Source organism: Mycetomoellerius zeteki, unplaced genomic scaffold, assembly GCF_001594055.1.
Source record: "Mycetomoellerius zeteki isolate Tzet28-1 unplaced genomic scaffold, Tzet1.0 scaffold135, whole genome shotgun sequence".
Lineage (NCBI taxonomy): Eukaryota > Metazoa > Arthropoda > Insecta > Hymenoptera > Formicidae > Mycetomoellerius > Mycetomoellerius zeteki.
The window spans coordinates 3,514,551-3,540,858 of record NW_017256287.1 but is presented as its reverse complement, the minus strand read 5'-3'; the positions used below and the strand labels follow the sequence as shown (position 1 = coordinate 3,540,858).

The 26,308-nt window shown below is 34.7% G+C and overlaps 1 protein-coding gene across 1 annotated transcript in view; it reads right to left on the bottom strand.

Annotated features, from left to right (window-relative positions):
* fng (Fringe glycosyltransferase) overlaps positions 1 to 26,308 on the bottom strand; it is a 104,141-nt gene that overhangs the window by 39,875 nt on the left and 37,958 nt on the right. Inside the window, exon 5 of the mRNA XM_018461937.1 lies at positions 14,113 to 14,272. Within this exon, the coding sequence (XP_018317439.1) occupies positions 14,113 to 14,272 (160 nt within the window). The remainder of the gene's footprint in view (positions 1 to 14,112; positions 14,273 to 26,308) is intronic.

Here is a 26,308-nt window from a genome sequence, read left to right as displayed (position 1 = left end):
ATTAAAAATATTGGTATCAAAGCTACATTTAAAAATTCGTTTTCAATTTAATTCTCTCTTAATCTATGATTGTATTTGTTAACTAATTAGATATTGATCATTGGACTGATTATTAATATGTCACTGATTATTAATATCCTTCATAAGTTGTCCTGTATTCTTTTCTACTAGAATTCAGTCGCTAACTTGTCGCGAAATTTAAAAAAACAAACGATTCCACAAAATACCGTAATTTACACCATCGCGAAAGAACGTGTAACATGCAAGCGCGTAGGACTCGACGAGATCTTTGCTGATGCACTTCCCCATCGACCTTGATCTTACATTAGAAGGCCGCGTTCACCACGAAGCAACGTCGGTTATTTGCCTCGGAGAGTGGCGGCATGTTCTCTGCGAGCGATTTCCTTGCGGTTTCTCTCTATCACCGTCGGAAAAAAAAAGAGGGAATAAACATTGTGCACGCATGATTGATCACGTTCTGAACTTTATACGCATGCTCTAAGTTCTTTATAGTTGAGTAAAATCAACAACCAAGAAATGAAGTCCACTTCTTAACTGTAACTATGTAATAAAATTATATAAAAAGAAAATTTAGTTTAGAAAACTTTTTTGTAATACAGTACAAAATAAAATAAAAAATAAAATAAAATAGAAATTAAATTTGGGTAAATTTAATAAAATAAAAAATAACAACTAATAATAATCGAATATGGATAAAAACTAATACGGTACAATATTCTCAATTGGAGCAGATACGGGCCAAATTATCTTCGAAGAGACACACGGTGCTCTTAATTAAAACGAATAGTAGCCGATAATTATCAGCTGCGGTTAGATCGCGGTTCCGACGAATAGGTTTAATAAAATGTCTCGTATTTCATAAGAGATTTCACCCGCCTCCTTCCTACCCTATGCATCTTTCTCTTTAGTCTTCTCTCTTTCTTGTTCTCAGCCCTTCTTACTCCTCTCTCTCTCTCTCTCTTTCTTCTCTCAAATGATTAATACGGCCACTGGCGTGCTACGAGTTACTGCCTTCCTGCTGCGGCCACCTACCGCTCTCTCCTTCCTTCGCCTTCTCGTTTCGTTCTACCGATAGTACCTATATCTTCTCGTCATCTTGTGCCTTCCGTCGTATTCTTCGTTTACGACCGACCTCTGCCAATACGGCCAAGACTACGCCCACGTTGCGATATAGTAATGCAATATCGAGCTCGCGAACACACCTAAGATATTTCCACGGAAGTGCCAATCGCCGCTTCCGATTACGAACTAATCATCAAACTGTGAGTCAATATACGAGCTCTCGTTTAATTTCACTATAATTATGAATAATCTTGAAACGCTGATGCTGCGTCGCGAACTGTTACATATATTTTCATAAAATCATCTAATAGATATAGATTAACGTTAGCATTAAAAATTAATAATAACGTCTCTTTTATTCGCCCGTCACAGTCAATGTACGCTCCGCTTTATGCGCAAGCGTAATCGTTAATCATAATGAATGTGCCATGGCACGAAGGCAGAACAAAAAAAATATAATTGCAAAAAGGACTGGCGCATCCTCTTTGCGCCTTGAGAGACGGCGCGGGCGCGGCGGTCGATTTCACGCTTTTCACGATGGCGAATGCACGAGCGAAACGCGACACGTCCGACAGAGTCGTGACTCTTTTATTTCCCTGCTGTCACTCAGCTGCGAAAAGCCCGGATAGCGTTACCAGAACGCATTTGACGAGTTCGAAAGTATCCGGTGCGGTGATACAGAGAAGCCCGGTAGGGGTGAGAAGAATCGATAGGGCATCTCACCGACAGATTCCGAGAAGGAATAAATCAAGATCGGGGTCGATCTACTCCGAACTATCCGCGGAATCCGCCGTGTACGAACAAATCGCACGAATCGACTATAATGGAGCCATTACGTCGACTGCCATCGCTCGTTCGGGAAGATCTGATCGAATTTTCTCGCTTCAGAAGACAGTCACTCTTAAATTACAGCGGATCCGAATGTTCGTAGAAAACCGGCAACAGCAATTTCTGAGATAAATACGAGACATAAAGATAATTTCTCGTGAAATTGTTTATACTTTATATCCATGGCTTTAAGGATGTACTACACTTATTTTTTAATAAAATAAAAAATTATGAAAAAATTACAAAGGAAAGTACAACTTTTACTTTTTGTAACCGGGGGATTGTTTTATTTCTACAGTTTCTTATATATTTCTCCATGGAAAATTATCACAATAATGACGCTACACTCAAGAAAATATTGCAGTACCTACATTGAAATAAAGAATAAAATTTTTATTCATACCGTTATGAAATCGCTGTTGAATAAAAAACTCTGAATTAGTTTTTAAATGAATGAAGCATAACTGACAGCGATTTCGTAACGATATGAATAAGAATCTTATTAACTTTATTTTATATATATGTATAATGTACCATTTTTTCCTTGAGTGTAGCGTTTATTATGATAATTATTTTATTATAATTTTTATGATAATTTTCGCTTTTTATGAAGAAAAATACATAAGAAGATGTAGAAATAAAACGATTGTGAACGGTCGAAAAAAGTTGTATGCCTTTCACAAGCGGTCAGCATCACGATAACGTGACACTTACACGATGACCGATTTCGTAATTATGACTAATATATCAATTTTTTTATATCATTCTTCATTTAGCTAGACGTTACGCAAAAATACAAATCTCCGATCTTTGATCTTAATTATGCATGCCTGCATTAATTTTCATAAATCATACGAGACGTATTTAGAATCCGCGATTCATTTACATATATACATATTCAATATCGCGCTATGTTTAATGGGACAAAAATCTTTGAAATACTGAAAAATAAATTTGTAACATACAAGTTTCTGTTCTGCAATTAGTAAAACTGAAATACGGTCAAAGCATAAAAAGCCATAAAAAAAGAGATAAAATCTCACTTTATACACAGAATAGAAAACAGTAACAAAAAATTAGTTTTTATCTTATAACTTTTAAATGTTTCTACTTTTCATATACAGATAATTAATCAAAACTGCTTTTTTTTCCAAATAAATGATAGTTTTTTTTTATTGCCACCGACATATTTATATTCTTCAATCTAAGTGTAGTATGCAAGAGTAATATAAACGATAATTAAATAGACGTTCGTTAGCAATAATTATTACGTTGATTTCTAAATCTAGTAACAGGATTTTTTTCAGTCAATTAAACTCGCATAAAATCATTAATATTCGATCACGCACATACGATCCATCGTCCTTAAATTACTCAAACAAAATAAAACGAGAGGAATAGCTGAACGAAAGAAAAACACTGTTGATAGGCAATTAAACTAGTCAACACCCTATAGAGTTACGGCATCCTGTGTTCGCTGTCTACCTGTTAATTACAGCCAGAACCAAGGCAATATCTAACATCACGATCGCATCCAATACCGAAGCGGTTAAGAGCAGCATATATCACCATCCGTTTTTTTCTCGCAATACTTTTTGACAAATGTACTGACACAATAATTAAGAACTGTCGAACGAAACAAAATAAAAATATCTCCCTATAAAAACTTTCTATTTTACATATAGATCTTTCCATCACACAGAAAGATGACAACTCTTAATAAAGTTCTTCTAAAGCGAAGATTTCATAAAAACTTAAACCGTACGAATCAAGATACACAGAAGACTGAATAATTTTTAATATGATAAATTATTCAATTAAACAAACAAATTGGTAAAGACTAAAAATAATCAATATAAAAAAGAAATAAATTACCCAATAAGAGAACCATGATATTAATTGTGTACAATAAATATATTGGTCAAATTACGTAACAAAATTAAACGTAGACGTTTTGATCGTGGTTTTTAGTCTTCATCAGTACAAATTAAACATGATAAATTATTAATATATTCTCAATACATTTTTTTAATCATTTAATTTTCTGATTATTATATAAAAATTTCATCCATTGTTAATCGTAATTAGAACAAGGAAAGATTACGCATCAATTATCAAGTCCATAGAGATGTTGTTAGAAAACAGACAACAGGTGTATTATACGCAAAATGCCGAAGCGATTTTGTGCGAGAGGAACACCGTTAATGGTAACGATAATAAGCGGCAACAATAACGCGTAATTATAGTTATTACTGCTGTTATTACTATTATCGTGCATCGTTACTGGCGTTGGTTCATTGGTTGTGGGCGGACTAGTGAGAGGACCAACGACGTGAAAAGATGCGTTTTATACACGGGAGTTTATGTACGCACAATCTAAGCGAGATTCGGTTCGTTTTACAGCAGGAAATGCTGTAACGATATATGAAAAGATATATTGTCAACGGGATCATCTTAAGAAGCACATCAATCTTTACGAAATGCGTGCACGTAATTAATGGTTGTGACTAAAAATTATTACGTATTATGAAATATATACATTACAAATATATGGAAGGAAAAATTTTTAACATATATTATTTTATTAGACATTAATTAACACATTATTTTATTAGGTTTTCAATTCTGATTTTTATTACAAATATACATATAAATGTTAATTATTATAATTAAAGCCAATATCTTTTCAATAAAGACTTCTATAATTGATAAATATAACATATAATAATATTTACTTAATCGATATGTGCGTTTTACGATCACCTGTTATGCGGTACTAACAATAAGAATAAACGTGTATTGGACTATTATTGGATGCGAAAAATGAGATTATTAATATACTGCAATATAATATCGTTCGCGTTCATCCCGTTCACAATTCTTTCATTCTTCCCTAATTCTCCATATTTATTATATTTTATATTTGATAATACTACATGCTCTTCTCTACATTCTTTTTTACCATTAAATTTTCATACGTGTGTAAATCAAAGAAAACACAATGAAAATACGTAAAAATATATTAAAATGGATTACAAAAAAAACCACGAATAAAGGCTATTAGCGTCTGACAATCACCGAACATTATTAAATTCTGTCCTACTTACGGTCGGTTAACCGGGTATGATGAAATTTGTATGATAAAACGCTGTCTCACCTTGAAGGACAATATCGATTAATTGGCAGACTTTCGCGGTGAGTTTGCCGGTAAAAAGCGGAGAGACGCGGATTATAAGGTGACCGAGAACGAAGAATGAAAAAGACCCGTGTCGAAACAACTTAAAACCCCCGACAGTAATTAACCGTCGCGTCGGCCCGAAGAGCAAGCGTCGCAGGTGAACGATGAATTTATTACAAGCCTAATTGTAAGAGTAATTCAAATTACGAGCGAAAATTACGGTCTACGCCGCGCTGACGCCGATTTATTTTTCGATATAAGTGCCAGTTGTCAAGATGAAACAAGAGATATTGACGTGATCTCACGACAAATATTACTCGTAGAAAAATTAGAACTCCAATGGAGACACGATTACGAAAAGAAACATGACTGGTTCTATTATTACTCATTGCTCGAGCGGAGATGACTATAAAGAGCGCAATAAACTCGATCCTAGCAAAAGCAGCGGAACGACTCTCTCCGTTTCGCGTTTCTTCAATAATACAACGGCTGTTTCAGTTGTGAGCTTACGAAGCTAATGTTTCCAGAGCTGAAGGTAATAATATGTAGGAATAAAGGACAGGCATGCGTTTTTATGCATAAATAATGAAACAAGATTAATCGTAGCAGTAAAGCATTAGTTCACATCGCTGGACTTCCCCCTGGATGAAGCGATCATAAACTATGAATGCATGCGGCTTTTGAAGTTATTTCGAAACAATGAAGCTCTGAAATTCCTGAAGATTCGCGCTCGCGCAACTCTACAGACAATATCCGACGTAAATTCCGCAGTTATGCTAAGTAAGCCAAGTTGTGCCACATTACGCCACAGATTGTCAAAGATTCCAAATTAATTCGAAGCTAAACTCTATTTCTATTCTGTATCGGAGAGAATTCTATAACAATTCGTACTTGTGCATACTTTAACAACCTTTGACGGTGCATCACGTTTTATCGCATTAAAATTATCTTAACTCATTCTAGTCAAGCTTATTTCGGTTTTCCAGATCGAATCTACTAAAGACGATGATAAAGCCAAATCGTAATTTTCCTGGCCGACTGTAAAATTTATAACGTGACGCTTACGAGGCATCATAATGACAACAACAACGTTATGAACGAGCGAGTCGCGGAGTTAACGGAGAGATATTAGAGACGGGCGCGCAGTTTCTTCGCTCCGAGATCTAGCAAGGAAACGACTCCTCTTCGCCAGCTCTACACTAGTAGTCGTAATAATAAAGCGTCCGTGCGGTATACAGCCCGATAATAAGTTCCTGGTTTACGGTTCATCGGCAGGTTATCCCCTGGGTGGATCGGCCTACCGTCGGACTAAAATGACCGTCTCGTGCACGGCTCGATTTTCAGCCTTCATGCACGACGCGAGACGATGAACGAGAGCTCGACTGCCTGCCTGCTCGCTCACTCACTCGCTTACCTGCCGCTTTTGCCTGCAAACCTTTCTATTCCTGCCCCGTGCCGTCTTTTTCACCACCGCATCGCATCGGTACCCGCACGCTCACCCTTTCACCTAGAGGCGTGGTGCGCGCGATATCGCGCTCCTGCGGGCGCAATTACGACGCCGCCGTGCCGGGGAAAATATAAAGTAACGACCACCGACGTACGTCGATCCTCGCCTCCAGGTGAATTAATCGCTCTCCGGGGCAATCGACTCCATTGTAACGGGGCGTGTCTCGTAAGCTTCTCTCTTATCGCGGAGAATTACTAAGAACTAGTTGATAAAAATATGTAACATAACGGTAATAAATATGTAATACATAATAATAATAATTGCCATTATCTATACGTAGGTTAAAATATAGAACGCAAGAATTTCTTCAACTTTTTTTTCAAAGCAAACATGGAATACACACTGAGAAATATATAAAGATAGACATTACTAAAAAATAAAATACGGACAAAGAAACTAGCAGAATAATCGACTAAATATATATTTCATACAATGTATAAATTTATTAATATTTCCTAGAAGATAAATGATAGCGTTTCAAGAATGAAAACGATTTCGGCAATATGCATAGAATCAGATATGTATATAAATTCACACAGAAACATTTAAATACCAAGATCTTGCTTTAACCAAAAATAGAAATTTTCATATATTTAAGTAGATTTATTCTCACTAGTCTACATTCGAGAATTATATATACTTCCTCTAAATATTATATATTTCCTAAAGGATAAAGTTGATCCAAAAAAAAGGTCTACTTATTAATAGAGTATTTAAAACGCCAAATCAAATGAAAGGTCTTTTCTATTATACGTCAGTTACAATTTTCTCGTAAAATTAGATGAATTCGGTATCGAAATAGGTCGCCACCCCTCCCAGGCAATTGTACTCGCGCGAAATTGTGAGGCAACGTGCGATTAGCAAATTATCCTCCGGCATTGACCTACAAGCAACAGCAAACCCGTTCGCATTGCTGCCTAGCTCTACTTTGCCTATCAATTTGCGGAATACACGTTACGCTCATTCATCCATCGCGGGAGCACCTTTCACCTGACGAGACAACGGTTCCGCAGGCGCAATTGCAGCACGTTGCAGTTGCACCATCGCGTCAAGGGATCACCGAAAGAATCCGAATGTAACGATCCGCGCGTACGCGCCCCGCGGGTCATTCGGAGTTAATTATCCCTTCGACAAACCATGCATCTAGTTGTACTGCTCTCACGCTTTTACAGATCAGCCGTATAATGCGAACCTTGATCATTCGTCAATCTGCAGTCGTTAATTATGCTTGATCGTTGCGAAGAGTTACGATAGAACACGCATCAGAAGCGAATGCTATTTTATACGAAAATCGATGCACTAGACGAAGCTCTTTAAATCGATTTATGTAGCATTTTAAATCAGCTCTTTAAATCGATTTACGCAGTTTTCTATATAAAAAATTAAAACTAAAATTTAAAATAATTATAAATTTTCAATTTGCTAAAATAATCTTATGCCTAGATAAATTGCATAAATAGCAAACTCAAACAGATTATCTTGCTTGGTAATCTACTTAAAAATCGGTTAGCTCGTCGAAAATTAAAAAAAAAACGCAAAAACATTAACGACACAGCACGCCGCGTTAGTGGAGAATCTCGGGCTTCCTGTGGTTGATGGCGGGTTTCTAAATGTGTATTACGTACGCTACGGGGTGTCCGAAAATTTTGCTCCAGTACAAAAAAGGATTTATATAAAACGCCGTCTGTCAGAAATGTTACCGTGTATCGCCTCGCCTTCGTTAATCGCGGCCGTATCTTTTAAATGTAATATTGTTCACGAGAAGAAGCGCCGCAAACCGCTCCAGTTGCCGGGGCAGTAACGAGCCGATTCTTTCCGGGCACACGGTGGACGCACACACGTGCGCGTCGAGCGAGCCCGAGGATTTCTCGGGCAAATATAATATACGAGTACGTGGAGCCCGCGGGGAGCAACGTCCACGGCGGAGACCATAATCTCGGTTGGAAGATGGTACCACACCCATGGGGGGTCGGGAGAGATAGCTCGACCACGGACGAAGGGACGAAGCTGGCACGAAGACGGCCAGTGTACTCCAGCAACGGATTCAAGTACTCTCCGGTCAGCGGTCTGCCTCGCCCGGCGAACGCGTAACCACCTTTCACCCGCGTATATGTATTACATGTAGGTACATACGAGTGGAGATCCTACTATGGGTTCATGTCGCGCCATGAATTGCGATTCGCGCCCGAGATAAGGACGAGCAGAATGCATCTGCGTGCAAAGACGCACGACGTGATAAAATTCAAAATTAATTAAAAAAATCCGGCAGAAATTGAACGTGTTCATCCCACGGAATGTATATTGACAAAAATAATAAAATTTTAAATTTTACACTGAGAGAAAAAATGGTTACAATTATCATAATTTAACTATAATTTATAACCTTTTTTTTTAGGATAACTATAATATATAGTTATTTATAGATATTTTAACCATGCAAATATAGTCGATTGTGCTATTAATAATTGTCACACTCTGCTTGAAAATCTTTTATTTTTTCTTGACATATTTTTTAGTTATTATTACCATATGAATAGTAAATCAATTAGTAAGTGAATAGCAAGCAAATTTAAGAAAACATTCGCTATAATTTTGATTGCATTTATTTAATAAAAATGTTTTTTATTTATTATTTATAACTTGATTTTTATTATATTAATGTTTGAAATCGTCATAATTTATAGTATAATTTTTTCATGTTTATGAAAACTAATATATGTGCTTATTATTACTAACATTAGCGTAATAACCATAAAAATGAAACTCCTAATCATAGTTATTTTACCATGCAATTATAATTATAAATACCGAACACTTTTCTCTCACAATCAGTAGTGCAAAATTGATTTTCAACGCATAGTCAATATTTACAGATATTAAGAAGGTTTTTATAACGCAAGTAACAACCATTTTTTAGTCGAGTAGTCCGACAACTTTCTTCTTGTACGCAAATTATCTTTTTTATGAAATGAATAAAGATAAGGAAACAAGATTTCTTTGCTTAATTAAAGGGTGGAGCAGGTTGTGTCCTGCACAAGGAGGAAGTAATCCAGCGTGATTCTTATTTTAATTCATATCAGCGACGGGCGTCATTCGCATAAAAATGATTTTCGTATAAGACGAAAAAAGGTTTAAACGAGCTGGCATGCGTGTTATCGATACTTATGCTCACAGGAACCGCGGTTGATCGACTTTCAAGAGATTTCGTGCACACGATACTGGTCCGACCAGATCGTAAGAAGGCTGAATGAAGAGAACCGCAAAGAAAGAGGACCACGTAGAGGGCAGAAAAACGTCTGAGATCGAGTCAGAACTCTTTTATAACGTACGGACCGAACAATATCCATTCACCATGCAGAACACACTGTGCCAAATAGCTGCGTAATAAAACTGGAATGAAACGATCAGCGCTGATCTAAAGCCTATCACCTTACGTAATGTATGCTGAGATTTATTTTACATAATCAGATTAAAACGGAACAGGCGGTAGATCTGCATTCTTTTCAGGACGCAGATAAAATCTTTAATTATAAATTGCTCTACTTTCACGTATATTATAGAATTAGACATTATGAAATAATTCAGTCATCATAAATTATTTTAATAATTAACGTTTTTTAGAATAATGGTTCGTTTATCATTTCTCTCGAGGATTTCACTAGAACTTTTCGACACTCAGTGGCATACTTAAAGAAATCTTGTGTTATTTTTAGTTTATTTAATGCATTAAATATTATTAGAGGAATGTGTCAGAGGATATCGACCAATTTAAATTCTGCATCACCTTACCTCGCTTCACCTTGTAAAAATAGGTTACCACGCGATAATCAATACGCCAACATGCATGTATATTACGATCAATCGAGTTTCGTGTATCTTTTGCCGACCGACCGGTAACGAGTTGACTATATAACTAGCATCGACTACGTAGTTATCGGAACGGATCTCACGACGACAGCCCTATGTGAAATAATGGCGTGAAAAATTATTTCGATGGCGGATAAACATGCAAGAGGTTTTCTGCGAACTTTTGCGTTATATTTGTATGTCAAATATTTTTCTTAAATGTTAAACGTAAACTTTTTTAAATCATAGATGATAAATTCGACATTTCTCGCATTAATTATTCTCTTTAGGAAAAATAAAAATTTCTTGACTTGTGTTACGTCCATGTTTACATAAAACTTAATAGAATCTTCTAATGAAATTAATATAAGACTTTTTACCAATTCCTAGAGAATTGATATTTTTCTCACAAACAAATTTCAACAAGTTACAATGTTTAAACATTGATATTCTCTTATGACCTCATTTTTATAGAATCTTAATCAAAGTTTAATAATTGAAAAATTTCATATTAGATGTAAAAAATAAAAGTAAAAAACTTATTTTCCTTGAAATTTCTTTTAAGAGACAATTTCAAATTCCTTTTCAAACAGAATCACTAAAGCGAAATCTAAGATATTCTCTCTGCGATGTTGAATAAAAGAAAAATCTTGAAATAAATCGCAATCTAGTACATTTCTAAATAAACACACTATTCAATAAATCAGTAATCTAAATATCGCTCATTTCCTTTTCCTGCACAATCTCTGTGGTAGTCCGTTCAGTAGTGAAAGGTCCGATCGATTATTGGCAATCATAGATCGCGCGAAGTTCATGGATAGCATATAAAGGAAAGAATCGGAATCCGTACTATGATTAGACTTTAACGAGCGGCTGAGAGTGGAAAGAGATATCAAGGAAGGCGCTTGATGAATAGCTTCGATTGAACCTTATAAGAAGCGGTTAATCTCAGAAGGAAGAACGGATCCTACGGGCTTTGCAAGATTTATCGTTTCATCTCGAGAGCACCACGAATCCCACTCGTCTTTATCTATTTTCCCTCGGCAACCTCATACTTTTCTCCCAGCGATGAAAGAAAGAAGTGCGAGAAGCAGCTTTTCCAATTCGTACCTTGTCCAACTTTCCACCGTGGAATGCAAATCCCGGTAAGTGTAAAAAACAATCGTTTAAAAATTAATTCAAAAAGATAAGAGATATATGTTATATTTTAAATTTCCCAATGAACAAATTGAAACGGTTATTAATTTCTAAAGCGGGTGACGCGTATATATATTGAAATTTTTTTTTTCCAGAGCATAAATCGATCTGTCCTCTCGACCGTGAGCGACGTCAACGGCAACAGATCTCCTTTTTCATTTCTCGTCTTGGCAGAAGAAAAAGGATTAATGGCCTCATAGCATGACACCGCGTCGTGATAAGATCGCGGCTTCCTTTAACTGTTGGCTGCCGAGCGTCAGCGATCATATCGGCGACATCCGAATCGCATCGTGTATCTCCTAAAGCAGCACGTGAGACGGGCTTTTATCGATTCGTGATTGTGCACGGGCGAGTTTCTTCGCTTGCTATGCCTTGAAAAGACGCTCTCTACTTTGCTCTCTCTTACGAACGTATTCATCTCTCATATGAGTGATTTAAAATTCGTAATATAATATAACCTCAAGATCGACAGAATATTATTCGCAATAATTCATAATTCAATAATTTATACAAAAAAAAGGCTATATTATTTTATATGACAGTTTTTAGATGTACAATTCTAAGGAATTTCCAAAAAAATTACAAAATCTGAATTTTTTAAAGGAATATTTAAGAAAAGAAGATCGCTATAATTTAAAAATAATATTATAATCGGAAAAAAAACAAAAAATATAATAAAATTTAAAATATTCTTTAATTCAATGCATTTCTATTATATTTTTAAGCTCTAATGGCATTTCTGCGTTAGACATGCAAATATATAATAAATTCGACGTTTGCGATATCTTTTACTGCTTATAAGCTCACGATAGAAAAATACTACGAAAAATGTCTCACGTGCAATATGCCAAATCTCCAAGAGCAATTTCGCGGTTATACGCACATCGAAGTGAGTAAAAAGTGTCGTAGATTGAATATCCGAGAAGATAGTTGAGTGAACCGCGCGCGGGCGCAACGACTGCATCTCCCGCGAAGGAAAATCGGAATTTCACGGGTACGAGATCTACCTATAAAAACCTATCATGCACTCGCCTGGGATAAAAGAGAGATATATGTACGCGAGGTGCGAGATAATAGTATGAAACTCGCAGCATGGAGAAAACGCCGCCGGGGAGCATTAAAAAGAATAGACGCTATCGCGCATTTTCTTTGCCTTCACCATCGAACGAACTGCTCACAAAAGCGGAGCGATCCCTATTTCACTCTAAACCCGCATTTGCCAAGACGTACGTACGCTCGACTTTGCCGGAAGCCGCCGCCTCGCGGATGCATAAATTCGATAAGACCACCCGTTAGTGACGGCACGGCTTCTCGCGTAAAGACCGCGAAGTGAGGAGGGGAGAAAGAGAGAAGAAAGAAAATCTCGCGAATAATCTTGTCCTCTTTTACCATCTTTCTACTTTCCCTCTTCCCTCTAAAAGCCTCCCAGCTTCTTTTTTTCCTCCGGTAGGTTTAATTTCATCATGGAGAAACCCACCGGAAGCTTCAAAGGCGGTCGGACGAATTTCATGTTTGCGGCATCTCCGCGTGCTGGAGCTCTGGAGACAGTAAGGCGTGTCTGCGTTATTGTCATGGTTTTAAATTGCTACCGTTGAGCTATCACGGTTCTAAATAAATTCTGATGGACAATTTCCTTTGGTTGACCAACCGCGAAAGGCGATAATAAGTCGACTTTCGGAGAAGGGTGTAATTATAGTATACGATCTATATTATAAGTAAATCTGTGTCGAAGCCGGTGGTCCTTCGAAATTTAGATATTATGTAGTTGAATGAAAGAATAATTTTAGACATGTTCCAATTTCCAATTTTAAATAATAAAATCCGTATTGAAGTAATAAATATTGTACATATAATCCTATTCGTATTTAAATAAACCTAAAGTATAAATAGAAAAGCTAATTCCTATATAAAATCAATCAAGACTAAAATATTTGAAAATATCAAAAGATTAAAAATGTGTTTTATAATGTAGTATGCATGAATTCCTCTGTATTATATTATTAAAAATATCAGTTTGTCAATAACAAAAAATCAATCTAATTTTTTACAATAAAATGTAAAAGTAAACTTTAATTTATATTCAGTTTGAATCTTTAAATATAATAAGTATATGTTCCTAATTTTATTCGTTTTCTTAAATTAGATTATGTTCTGCTTTTTTATTTTTCTTTAACTATTCACTACATCTCCCGCAAAAACGCATATCGATGTAAGTGTACGACATATAGATATGTATTAAATATTTCTACAATATGTTGAGCTAGTGGAACGCTAAGCTCAAACGACTGGATAAATCAGTCATCCCTGCGGGTAATCTAATTTATATTGTGCACCGCTTACATGTTATATTGCTTGCCATCTTTGGACAAACATTTTTATACAGCGAATTCCCACACAAACATATTAAAAAACATATTAAAAAATAAATGAAGAGTATATGAAAGGAAAGAAAATGCAATTAATCTATATTCACCGGTCGTTTCTGCGGCTCCGGGCCCTGCCTGATGATCTCCAAGGGCGCAGGTATCGAGGGTTTGCCGAGATACCAATCCTCGCGTGGATTATAATTGTCTAGAAGCTTCAATAGGCGCGGCACGTTCACGTAATTATCATCATCGAAGTGGCAGAACCACCTGAAACACGTAATAAAAATATGGATATAATAGAAATGTTGTGTCGTGTAATTCTTTATAATTTAAGTGAAAATTGTATAATTTTACCTAACAAGGTGATATAGAAGCTTATAATTATTAATATTCTTCGTATGAGACGTTACCATAATTTTTATTATGTAATTATTGCAATCGCTCAAAATATTGTCAGATATACACAAAAAAATAAAATGTAAATTTAATATCTTCAAATTAATAAATCGATATTCACAAAATTTTTTTCAAAAAAATTTTATTAAAATCAACCCGAGGATACATAAAATACACGTCATTATAAACAAGTTAATACAATGTTAACAAGATGCCTAATATAACTTAAACATTATGATTTAATTCTTTGTATATAAATTATACACGCTGTATTATACATATATAATAATAGATATATTGAATCTAAAAAAAAAATAAAACAATTTTATATTTCACATAAACAAAGATAATTATTACGAAGATATTTCCATCGACGATAAAAACTTTTTACGAAGAAGTAATAAATAATTCAACGAATGCACGGACCTTCATTTATTTACGCGTAACACCTGTGAAACCTTCGCTGGAATTTCTCGATAACGACGATGCCGCTTAGTCTCGAGTTCAAATAAGAGCATAGAGATTCGATACAGGCAGCGCCTGCTTATATTCCCGCGGGATTAGTCGCACCGTTGCGTTTCCGCTTCAGCGCAATTTGTTCTATAAGAGATATACAAATAAATAGAATTATATATTATCTTTAAAATTTTTGCGCATTGTATACCACACTATCAATTATCTCCTTTATAGAAGTTACTTTGTTCTTAATTTTAGAAATATAGAATTTTATTATTAAACCTACTTCAGTTAAAAAGATTAATACAGTAATTGAGTATATCAATAATTGCGTGATACTTCTTAAAGTATTCTCATCTTTTATTTCATCATCGACCGAGATTGCTGCAATCAAATTGAAATTCCTGTCAGAGATTTTAAATGTGCACTCCGATTAGGGCGAACACGTTAATACAGTAATTAATGGAATGGCATAATCTAAGAGCACTTTATAAAATATCACGGTACCGTGAAAGCCTTTCAGCCGATCTCATCGAGGCAGCGGCAATCAGGGTAACGTCCCGTGAGTACGAACGCGACGCAATCGTATACAATTGCGCCTCGTAACCCTTTCCCACCGGGTCCCATGTTGTTGCGCCGACAGTAAACGTCGTGTTGCTCAGAGCGCGCGAGCGCGTAAGATAGGCGAAATAAAATCTCTCTAACGAACGGTTCCGCCGTAGCGTTGCCATTAGTGTGCTACCGGGTGGCCACGGGTGGTCGCTACGTACCTGCCGCGCGCGGTCCAGCATCGTTAATACACCTGAATTCCAGCTTAATGGCGTAGCCGGCTTACGCCTGGAGGGAGCCCGACCGAGGCCGAGGACGTTGCTGTTCCTATATGCGCGAGATCGTATCTTCTGCGTGAGGCTAAACGGTGTTTGCACCGTGCGATCGGCGTTCGGTGCGTTCCACCCTTGTATAACTAAACCGAAGCCGCGATCCAATGCGACAATACGACCGACAAGAAGTACTTCCTAGCCGCGCCAGAGAAATCAGGATAATACTATCTTTAACATGTTGACCTTCTAGCAGGATCAACTCTTGATTTGTATACCAGACTAAAGAAATTAACACGAATAAATATCAGATATCTCTTTTATCTTTATAAAGTCATATCAACAGTTATATTTTAGGTCGGTTTATAATTAAGTTATATTTAACACTGTCCTAAGTACAGATTAAGATTGTTACTTGAGATTATTAATATGATAATCCAATCATAGAGCCGTATATTTATAGCATCTTAAGACACTACAAGACTTGATATTTTAAAATAAAAACGAACTATGAATAATCTTAGACTTCGCTGTTATTGGCTATTATCGAGAATGATACTTTTTATTATAGAGCAATTTAATTTATCGTACTTCATTAAAGCTATAGCTAGTCCTTCATGGACTTCGTGTTTTTTTTTGTTAAAGCTATATCCGTGTAGAACATTAATATTGCAAAAGAAAAAAAATTTGTACAATAAATAAATCGATGTAAAATTGTGCTCATTTTCTCTCTAAATTCTTTAGAATGAAATCTCTGAAGAGTGAGATTCCACTCCAAAGAATTTAGAGAGTGCGTTATAACATTCTAATTTTTTTATAAAGTAGGAGTTACAATATATTGAGAGTACATTCTATAGAACTGTGTGCAGTTTAATTTAAAGATATGCTTGACAAGAAAAAAAAACTGCGATGTATGTAAAATCGAGCTAGATCTTATATCTGCAATCTGCATATATATTAGAATCAACCTGCGAGCGAGCAACGTATGAAACAAAGGAGAAACGTACCGAAAGAAGAGAACAAAGAGTGTGAAATTACTCTTATTTCTGTTCTGGGCAGGTAAAAGGCAGAGTGCGTGGCCCTTTGCGATTTGTTTTACACAACAAAGAAATAATCATACCATATGAATATGCAAGCACACGTGCTTTGGGTCGTATAATGAGCAAAACACAGAGAAACATCTCTTTTTTAAAAAGTAAATAATTGCAGCAGTGTAAATTAGTGATATAAATATGAACTCCCTCAATTATGCTCAAGTGTAAAACAAATTCATAAAATAAAATACTCATATAATAGTTCGCATATTTTTAAATAAATTCCATTAAACGCGAATTTTAAAATGTTTGTCATCCGAAAACACGCGACAGTTACATTCGGAAATAAATCACATTAAAATGGTTCACCGACATTTAATTTCTTCATCAGTGCCGCCTCGTTAAATCAGGATGACGCCTTCAATTAAATATTAATGTGCCGAAAGTATAATGTCATGCGAGTCGGAGAACCGACAGCCACGCTCGCTATATATATAATCAAAGAAATAATTAAATATATGTTCTCATTCGCAATCGAGCCATATGCATATAGTCAAACGATTTGGATATTCAATAAATTAAATGATAAATCGTTCTCTGTACTCATCGGCGAAGTAGATCCGTTGTCGAACGTATAATTTCTATTAAGAGTAACATCACAATGCTCCTATCATTAATAACACATTCGAATGTCAATAGAAATTAATGACTCTTCTCAATCGTTTTGAAGGACTTAAACGATTGTTCAAAAATACTTCATCTCGTCATAAATCACAACTCATTGACGGAATATCGGGCAATTAAATAATTTATTTATGAAAATTATATTTGTATATTTTTACAACAATATTTACGGAAGCATTCGAACAAATACAACTTCCATTATCCCATTCAAGGATGATATAATTAGTATCGCCCTCAGAAAGACTTCACTCTTAGAAAGACAGATGGATCTTGGGTGTGCCGTTAATTATTGTAAAAACGATCGCTTCACTCACGAAAAGATCGTAGAGACCGGATGTGCGAAATCGACCGAGTTACTTTCTTTTTTAGCACAATTGCTCCCTGCCATACACGAAGGAATATCGTTTCCAAAACGATATTTCGGTTTTGCCCTAACCACAGAATCCGATCGTGCGTGAATAAATATCGTAAGAAAAAGCGTAAAGGTCTTGTCAGCAATCCGCAAGTGCAGCAACGCCTCACTGCCTTAAAGAATACGTGCTACATCTCCCGAAAGAATGTATTGTATATTGCACAATGTAGCGGAAATTATGAAGATGTAATTCACAAAAGAACGTGTTGTTCACACGGCTTTTTTTATTATTTCTTCTTTTTAATGTATTATTATAATTAGTTCTCATCATTCTATCATTTACATTCTTTCATCAATATCTCACTTAATTAATTTAATCTTCTAAAACAAACGTGCGACTCATTCTCGTGCTCCGTATTTCTCGCGAATTTCTCGCGAATGATACAACACGAGATATCCGCAAACATTTTATATAATATATATACTAGCGAGACCAGGGTTAGAAAAAACGAGGGCTTTTTTTAAAAAAAAACTCAACCCACTGGGTTTTATGGGGGTTTTATTGGGGTTTTTTTGGGTTTTTCGAGTTTTTTGATAAAATTGATTATTTGATGTTTTTTTTCACATAATATTTAATTTACGTTATATTTATCATTATTCATTACCTTATTATCACTACCTTAATACTTTTATATGCAGAATGATTAGTGGGACCATATTGTATAAAAAAAATTATACAATTTCGTTTAAAAAAATGAAGGTGACCTATATATCTTTTTAGCGCCTCCACCTAGAAGAAAAACAACATGACCAAAATACGTCCCCCTTGAAACCATTCCACTTTCATCTGAAACATTTTTTCCTATCTCCAAAACTGTGGGTGTTATTCGGGTGACCGGTCTTAAGTGACTCGCCTTGTATATATCTTAAAATTGGTATATGTTAAAATTATATCACTTCAGTTATATAATAGTTTACATATATTCGTTATACATATATTCATTAAATATTTATAAATACGTCCCTTTTATATATATATATATATGTGTTTAAAGAATTTATTTTTCTACAATTTCAACAAAACCGAAAAAAACTCCCCGGGTTTTTTTGGGGTGGGTAAAATAATGCCAACCCTGAGCGAGACAACCCTCGCTCGACCACCTGCGTTTGCAGGTATAGCACAAGTCAATGATGAACGAGACAACCGAGTTGATGGCGGCGTGTGTCGTTTGTGCACGAGGGCGTAAAGAAGGGCCCGGCTTCTGTGGGTCGGCAATCCCGTGGCATGTGACCGAATGATTCGGTTAACGACAACGCTTGCAGTCCGTTCCCCGTGGGTGTACGACGTACGTAAGTACGATGCACATCCGCCGTGGGAACCCGTGGGACCCCCATACGTAACGTAACTGCGTGACGGCCACGCGTGCAGTACTACAGTGGGCTTTTAAAAAGCGTGTAGCGACACTCGCCGGAAACTCCGGACTTACACGTGCAGCGACACGCGTACCTACCGAATCAAGGTTCTTTGTATATACACGCAGTACACACACAGAGCTACCGTATGTAAGGCTCTCTGATAAATCTGTAGAGTTACCTAATATTTTAATAACACATTAACTAATAAAACTCTTAATGAAAGATTGCTGTTTATGTAATTATCTATGAACAATACAGTTTTGTTTATTTATGTTAATTTATGAAGTCTAAAAATTTCATTATTTTGTAATAAAAAATATAGTTTTAATAAAAGACTAGATATACTTTTGTAAGCTCATATGGTATAATATTATCAAGAGAAAGAGTGAATATATTTGGTTAAATTATTTTAAGTTATAACTGCGAAAAAAAGAATTTTAAAATATCTAAAAATTTAGTTAGATACTGGTCTGAAAATAATTATGTAGGAATCTCAAGCATAATGAGCAATGCTGTAAAAAATTTTGACATTCTAGCAACCAGTTTGAGCGTTCTAACTATTTTAATGATCCAACAAAATTATTTTATGATCTGGCTAAATTTTTAGATACTTTAATAAAACTGTCCTTTCCGTGTGATTATGTTATGTCTATCTTCTCTATATTATAATCGTTTCGAGATCGAATATACAATACATGTTGCACCTAGTGTCTATAAAACACGACATGAATATACGAAAGAGTTGCAGCCGTTTACTATCGATCGAATATGACCATTTGTAAACGAAATAGATGGATTGGGGATGATGAAAATAGTAACTAGCAGAGGGTAGCTTACTGTGGGAACTGATCACGATTTGATTCCCATCAAAGGGACGACTTTCGAATAATTCGCAGTCGATCTTCTAATGAACGTAATGATATGCAGCAGTGACCCGTTAATTAACGTTCCGTAATCGTAACTAACTGTAATATCATTAAAAAGAATCTTTGTATCTAAAGACGACTTCACTACATTATGTAATAAAATTTACAAAACCGAAATTTGAATAAAAATGGCAATTAGATTATAATTCCTATTAAAAAGATTACGTCCAACTTAATAATCACATCTATTAATAAAAGATCCTTTCACAATAAATCTCTCAAATCTACATGGATTAATATATATATATGTCTATATTTTGCAATAACTGTTGCCTCGTATTGAATAATTTATTCCAGCCTTAATCCAGTTTTCTTACTTGCATTTTGCTTTATGCAATTTTTTTCAGATATAAATATTTTTTTTATGAAATTCAATTATATCTGTAAATTATTCATCTAACTCTGATTTTTTACTGTACTTTCTATTTATAGAGAATTATATACAAGGTAAGTTATAAGTATGTTTTAAAATTTAATGAGCGTCTTTCTGGATAAAAAGGAAGAATAAATGTTTCTATGAATATTAGATCTCAAATGCTTCGTTATCAAAATAATGAATGATATTTGAAATAATGCGTCAGCATGTATATGTCATGCTCAGACATGTGTGGAAAATGATGGAGAACACTCTTTGAGCGTCTCTTGTAAACAAAAAGATACTTATGATTCACTCTATATAATTAAATGTAACTGTAAATTATACATTTATATTAATATTTTTATTATAATTTTATTGAAAATTTTAAACAATAAATTTATTCCTATCTCTTTAAACAATATACATATTTATTGCTATCTCTCAAACAATAAATTTATTCCTATCTTTCTTATTTATAATCGTTTTTTCATAACTGCGAAGAAATTTATTTGTAATAACATTGTATTACAATTGTATTATATCACGTTTTATCCCATGTATTAAACCGCGTTTGTATTAGAAAAATCTTTATTCGATACAAATAATCTGCTGAAAGAGACAAGACGTACCGGGGCGGTTATTATAATTAAATTGACTGACAAAAAAAGATATGTAGGTACGAGCGTGACTCGTTACATCGAGATTACGCTCTTCTCAAGCGTATCAGGCAAAACCACGGGGAACGAAACGCCTCGGCGATGAAAATACGTTACTTTTAATTAATTCCTATCAAAAGATCGGCCCAGGCCAAAATGGCGCATGCGGGAATTCGGACCGTCATAAAAGCATCATTCGCGCTGATCGCGGCTGGAAGCCGCAATCTCTCGATCTCTCGATCTTACGCGGAACGAACGGAGGATGGAAAAGGTCAGGGCTGGCGTGTGCCGGTGTCGAGACGGGCGTGGTACTCACGACTGCATACTGCAAAACATATATTAAATCACGTTCGTGCCGGGTGCGCGACCCCCGCGTGTTGAAGCTAAATCGTTTCTATAATGCCGTAATGCTCAATATTCGGACGTGACCCATGTGATTAATGAGATAGCAAGTATATCTACGCCACATATCTTCGCGATACTAATTTCCGATACGTGAAATAACGGGACACGACAGTGCTTCAAGTTAATCGAAGTAGCACATCATTCACCATGAAATCTGAATTTATGCTCTTAGCGCAAACGATCTAGCAATACAACTACTCGCTAGGTGTTCGTAGAGTTTGCATGTTTTTCCATAGTTACAGATACAATTTAATTAATCTCGATTAAATCGTTTCAACGACGTATCCGATGTTGGATTATAATAGCCCAAATATCTCAAACACTATTGCGTCCAAAAGTACTATTTTAAGTTGATACGTGTGAGATTACCGTGTAACAATACTAATAAATCGAGACGTATTGAAATTAATTTACATCGGAAAAAATATCAGTGAATTTTTTAATACTAATAATATTAATAAAAATTTTTAAAACCAGAAAAGTTTCGTTAAAAGTCAACGAATCGACAATTAGAGATGAAATGTACGAAATGGCTTATAGAAAGAAGGAAAAATCTGATCGGAGGAGAGAGACGAGGAGATCGACGATCGGCAATTTTCTCGACATGTAATTTCACCTGTTGCACATCCGACGCGAATCTGATCGGCCGACTCGATTTGTAAAGGTAACGAGCCGTCCCGACTACGCTGCCGCACCACTATGATTATTATCAGAAGCTATTCCGGACTACGAAGGATGAGGGAAAAGGCGCAGAAAAAACCAAAGATACGGAAGCAGAAAACGAAAAATAAAAATGAGATTGCATTCGCGCACGAGAAGTGAAACTTAACGCACCCGCAGTAAAATATTATTATTATTGTTATTATTATTATTAAAAAAGCAGTATTAATTAAGCAGTACACGTTTTTTTATTTCCACGATTTAAAATAAAAAAAATGTAAGTTTCTTTTTCATAAAACATTGATGCTACGATATTATCAATTCATAATCACTGACTTATAATTAAAACAAAAATTCATTGCTATTGATAAATGATTAATGACTCATGCTTTCTCATAATCTCATGCTTATCTCACGCTTTTAATGTATTTTCCTTTTATACCATTTATAAGTAACATACTTTTATAAAAGTGACAAAATTCGTATATAAAAGATTATATACGATAATTTTAATCAGCAAAATATTTGATTCATCTAAAAGTATTCATTGAAAAAAAAATTCAGATTAAATGGACGAATCAGAAAATTTTGATCATACTATCAGAATTCTGGTTATCTCAATTAGAATTATAATATAATAGATTTAGTCTAGATAATATCTAGATTTTAAAAAATTCTGATTTGTTTATTTTCAACAAAATTTCTATTTAATATTAATAATAATATATAATTCTAATTAATATATCCAGACTTTTTTCCAGTATTTCTTAAGCGGTTATTTGCTGGTGCATCGACTGCACTAGGAGCTTCATAGTACATGATTTAATGATAAATGCATAGCCGATTTATATCTTGACTAATTGTTGACTAATGATAACGTTTGCCGCAGGAACGGTTATTCAATGATTCATTTATGCATTCGAAGAGGAGATAGACGCGGCGCGATTACGTTGCAGCATGCATCAATTATATAGATAAATGGTGCTAGTGAACGCGTGTCGCGCGGGCACGTTATTTTTACGGCAAATTTTACCGAGAGTACTTATCTTGATAATTGAACTATCAGGACTGATCGATCGAAATATATTTTAGTCCATATTACCGATAGTTTCGCGCTCAAGCATCGCTGCTAATTTTCTTGTTAGTCAAATAGTTTTCATGTGCTTAGACAACCGTGTAATTCATCAATTTCAGATACATTATAACAAATTGGTCGAATAAATCCGATCGAAGACTAAGTTATTCTATGACTAACTAAATTATTCTATGAAAGAATAATTTATATACAGTTGAAAAAATTGTATTTTTAACATATTTCACAGTTAATTCATTGTCCCAAACGGTTCATCCAAATTTTCGTGTTAATTTAACATAAAATGAATATATTAGGAAATAACACAAATATTATTCAAAAAATTAACACAAAACTAACACTAACACAATTTGTAAACAAATTGTGAAAACATGTTCCTTCAGTAAAATTAATATTTATAATATATTAAATTAACACATTTTATTCATTTGTTTCAGAATTTGCGTAAAATACATAATTTTTGTGCACTTTCTTATAAATTATATTATTTTAACACTAAAAAATGTTAAAATATCAATTTAATACAAAATATTCAAATAACATAATCATATTATGTTAAATTAACATTTGAATATGTTAAAAATTCAATACAAACATTTTAACAAGAACAGGTTTTAACACAAATACTAAATGTTTCTTATTGTATTTAGACCGTATTTATAAAATTAAACAAATAAAAATGTATACGTTCCTAATTGAATTTAAATTAATATTAAATCATGATTATTATAATATTACTGGAATTGAATTTTTTTTTTAACACAATGATTATCTACAATAAAAATATATTTTTCGCTAAAATAATAAAATTGCTCGAGCTATTTTTCTCAAATTGCTTCGTCATGATCTCGAATAATCATGCAATACTATGCTGATTTTCGAAACACATCATACGATAGGATTAATTCCTGTATTAAAGTTTTCACATAATCTTTAAGTAGACATTTAACGATAAGACCGTATTAAGTCTAAATGTAAGGCCCGCGACACAGACCTTTGCATAAAGCATAACGCATAACGCATAAGAGAATCAACCAATCTGAATCCTTCCTTTCCTTTCACTTCACGGAAAAGAAGAACTTTGATTGATTGATGCTCTTATGCACTATATATTATGCGTTATGCGAAAGTCTGTCGCAGCCTTAATATTGTAACGCAGCACAACTATCACCAATCTACGCTGGACGCCTATCGGACGACATAGAACGACTGTCAAACGACGCCGAACGACTGACGGACGATGCTGGAGCAGGTATAAAATCTCTAAAATCGGAGCATTATAAGTGCAGTGAATTAACCGTCAATAATTTACTTAATTACGCAAGTGATAAAATAAACCGTTAGATTAAAGAATGAGTAAATATCGCCGAGGGAGCTTTCGTAATAATCTCTCTCAATTAATGATAAGCAGTAATGCACTAGCTCATGCCATATGCTACTTGTATGATTGCCAATGAGAATAATCTTTCTACATTGAATCTGCAATTATGTTATTTTGCATCGCGACTCAAATGTGCCGTAAAAATTGTACAACAGTTAAAACAGTTGTAAAACAATTAAAATCGTAATAATACAAAGCCGAAAAGATTAAAGATAAAAGAGGTCGGCTAGCAAAGAAGCGATAGTGTATGCACATATAATCCCCGAGGAGTATAATAAAATATCGTTTCATATTTTCAATATTGACACGTTCATTCTTCGCTTACGAACACGCACGGCCGATCTTATCGCATTCACCGTGTAAATTGTAAATAACATGGTAAATATCAGCTGCACCTGCACTCGAGGAAGGCGGACAGGTAACCACATAACCGCGAAAGCTACGCACACCATGGGATCACAATAGGAAATAATGAAACAACCCAACGATACCGCTGGGATAGCGAAGAGGAACGCGGTTTCTTTCCAGATAAGAATAAATTGCAAAAGCAGTAAAGAATAAAAGGTGAAAATTATACGTAATAAGATTATATAAAAGTATAATTCCCTCAAACTCTTTGGAAACATATTCTTTGAAATCGATGTTTTCTTAGAATAAAATATTAAATATATTTGTAATTTGTCATTCACACACAATTTAAAAGTTAAGTGTAAAATAGTCTTATATACTCGGTGTACAAATACAGTGAATAGACTCGTTAACGACGAATTGATAGTATCAAGTGACAGAAGGGATTTGCTCGGTTTCCTGTGTATCCTAGCTAGCACATGCGAGTGAGATTTTATCACATCGCCATGCAAATAACGTCAGAAATGTAGGTTGCACCTGTGGGCAATATGTATAACGTGATAACAACAAATCCATTAAAAGCAGATTCCAGCACATATTGTGGAACGCATAAAAAATGAATTGTATAATAAATGTACATAATATATAGATATATATAAAAAAAAATTAAATAAAACACAAAATAGAAAAAAAATTTAAAATATGAATAAAACGATAAAACAAACAATATTTTAGAAATCGCTGTAACATTATCAATTGATGCACTAACGCATCAAAATTGTTGAATATTAATTATATACATTAATTTAGTACAATTTTGATAAAAGAATTTTTTTATCTCAAGAAAACACGGTGCATTCTTCAATGAAAATTCGCAATCATTTGAGCTATCTCCTCGACGACAAGGAGATACGAGGCAACAGGAGAACGAGGTCGCAGGTCAATAATTCTTAGAGCCCTCAGGCGTCGCAACATCTTGCAAGCGGCAGCTGATTGGTCATCCGATACGAACCGCTCAGGTGAAACCGGAAGTGTCACGTTATCAAGAGAAACACAATTTTGCTAAAATGCTTCCGTTATGCGGAGAATTAATTTCGGCAGGGATTCAAGATTTTAATTATTTCTATGATATAAGAATTATTTCTATGACATGAAATTTTTTTATACAATTTAGATTATGTATGAAAGATAAGATACGTATCATTGCAAAGATATATTATGCTTTACAAGTTTATCTTTATTATTACAAAGAATTAAATTTTGTTATCTTATATTTATTTGAGCGACTTCTGAGTCATTATGCAACGTCGTCACATTTTT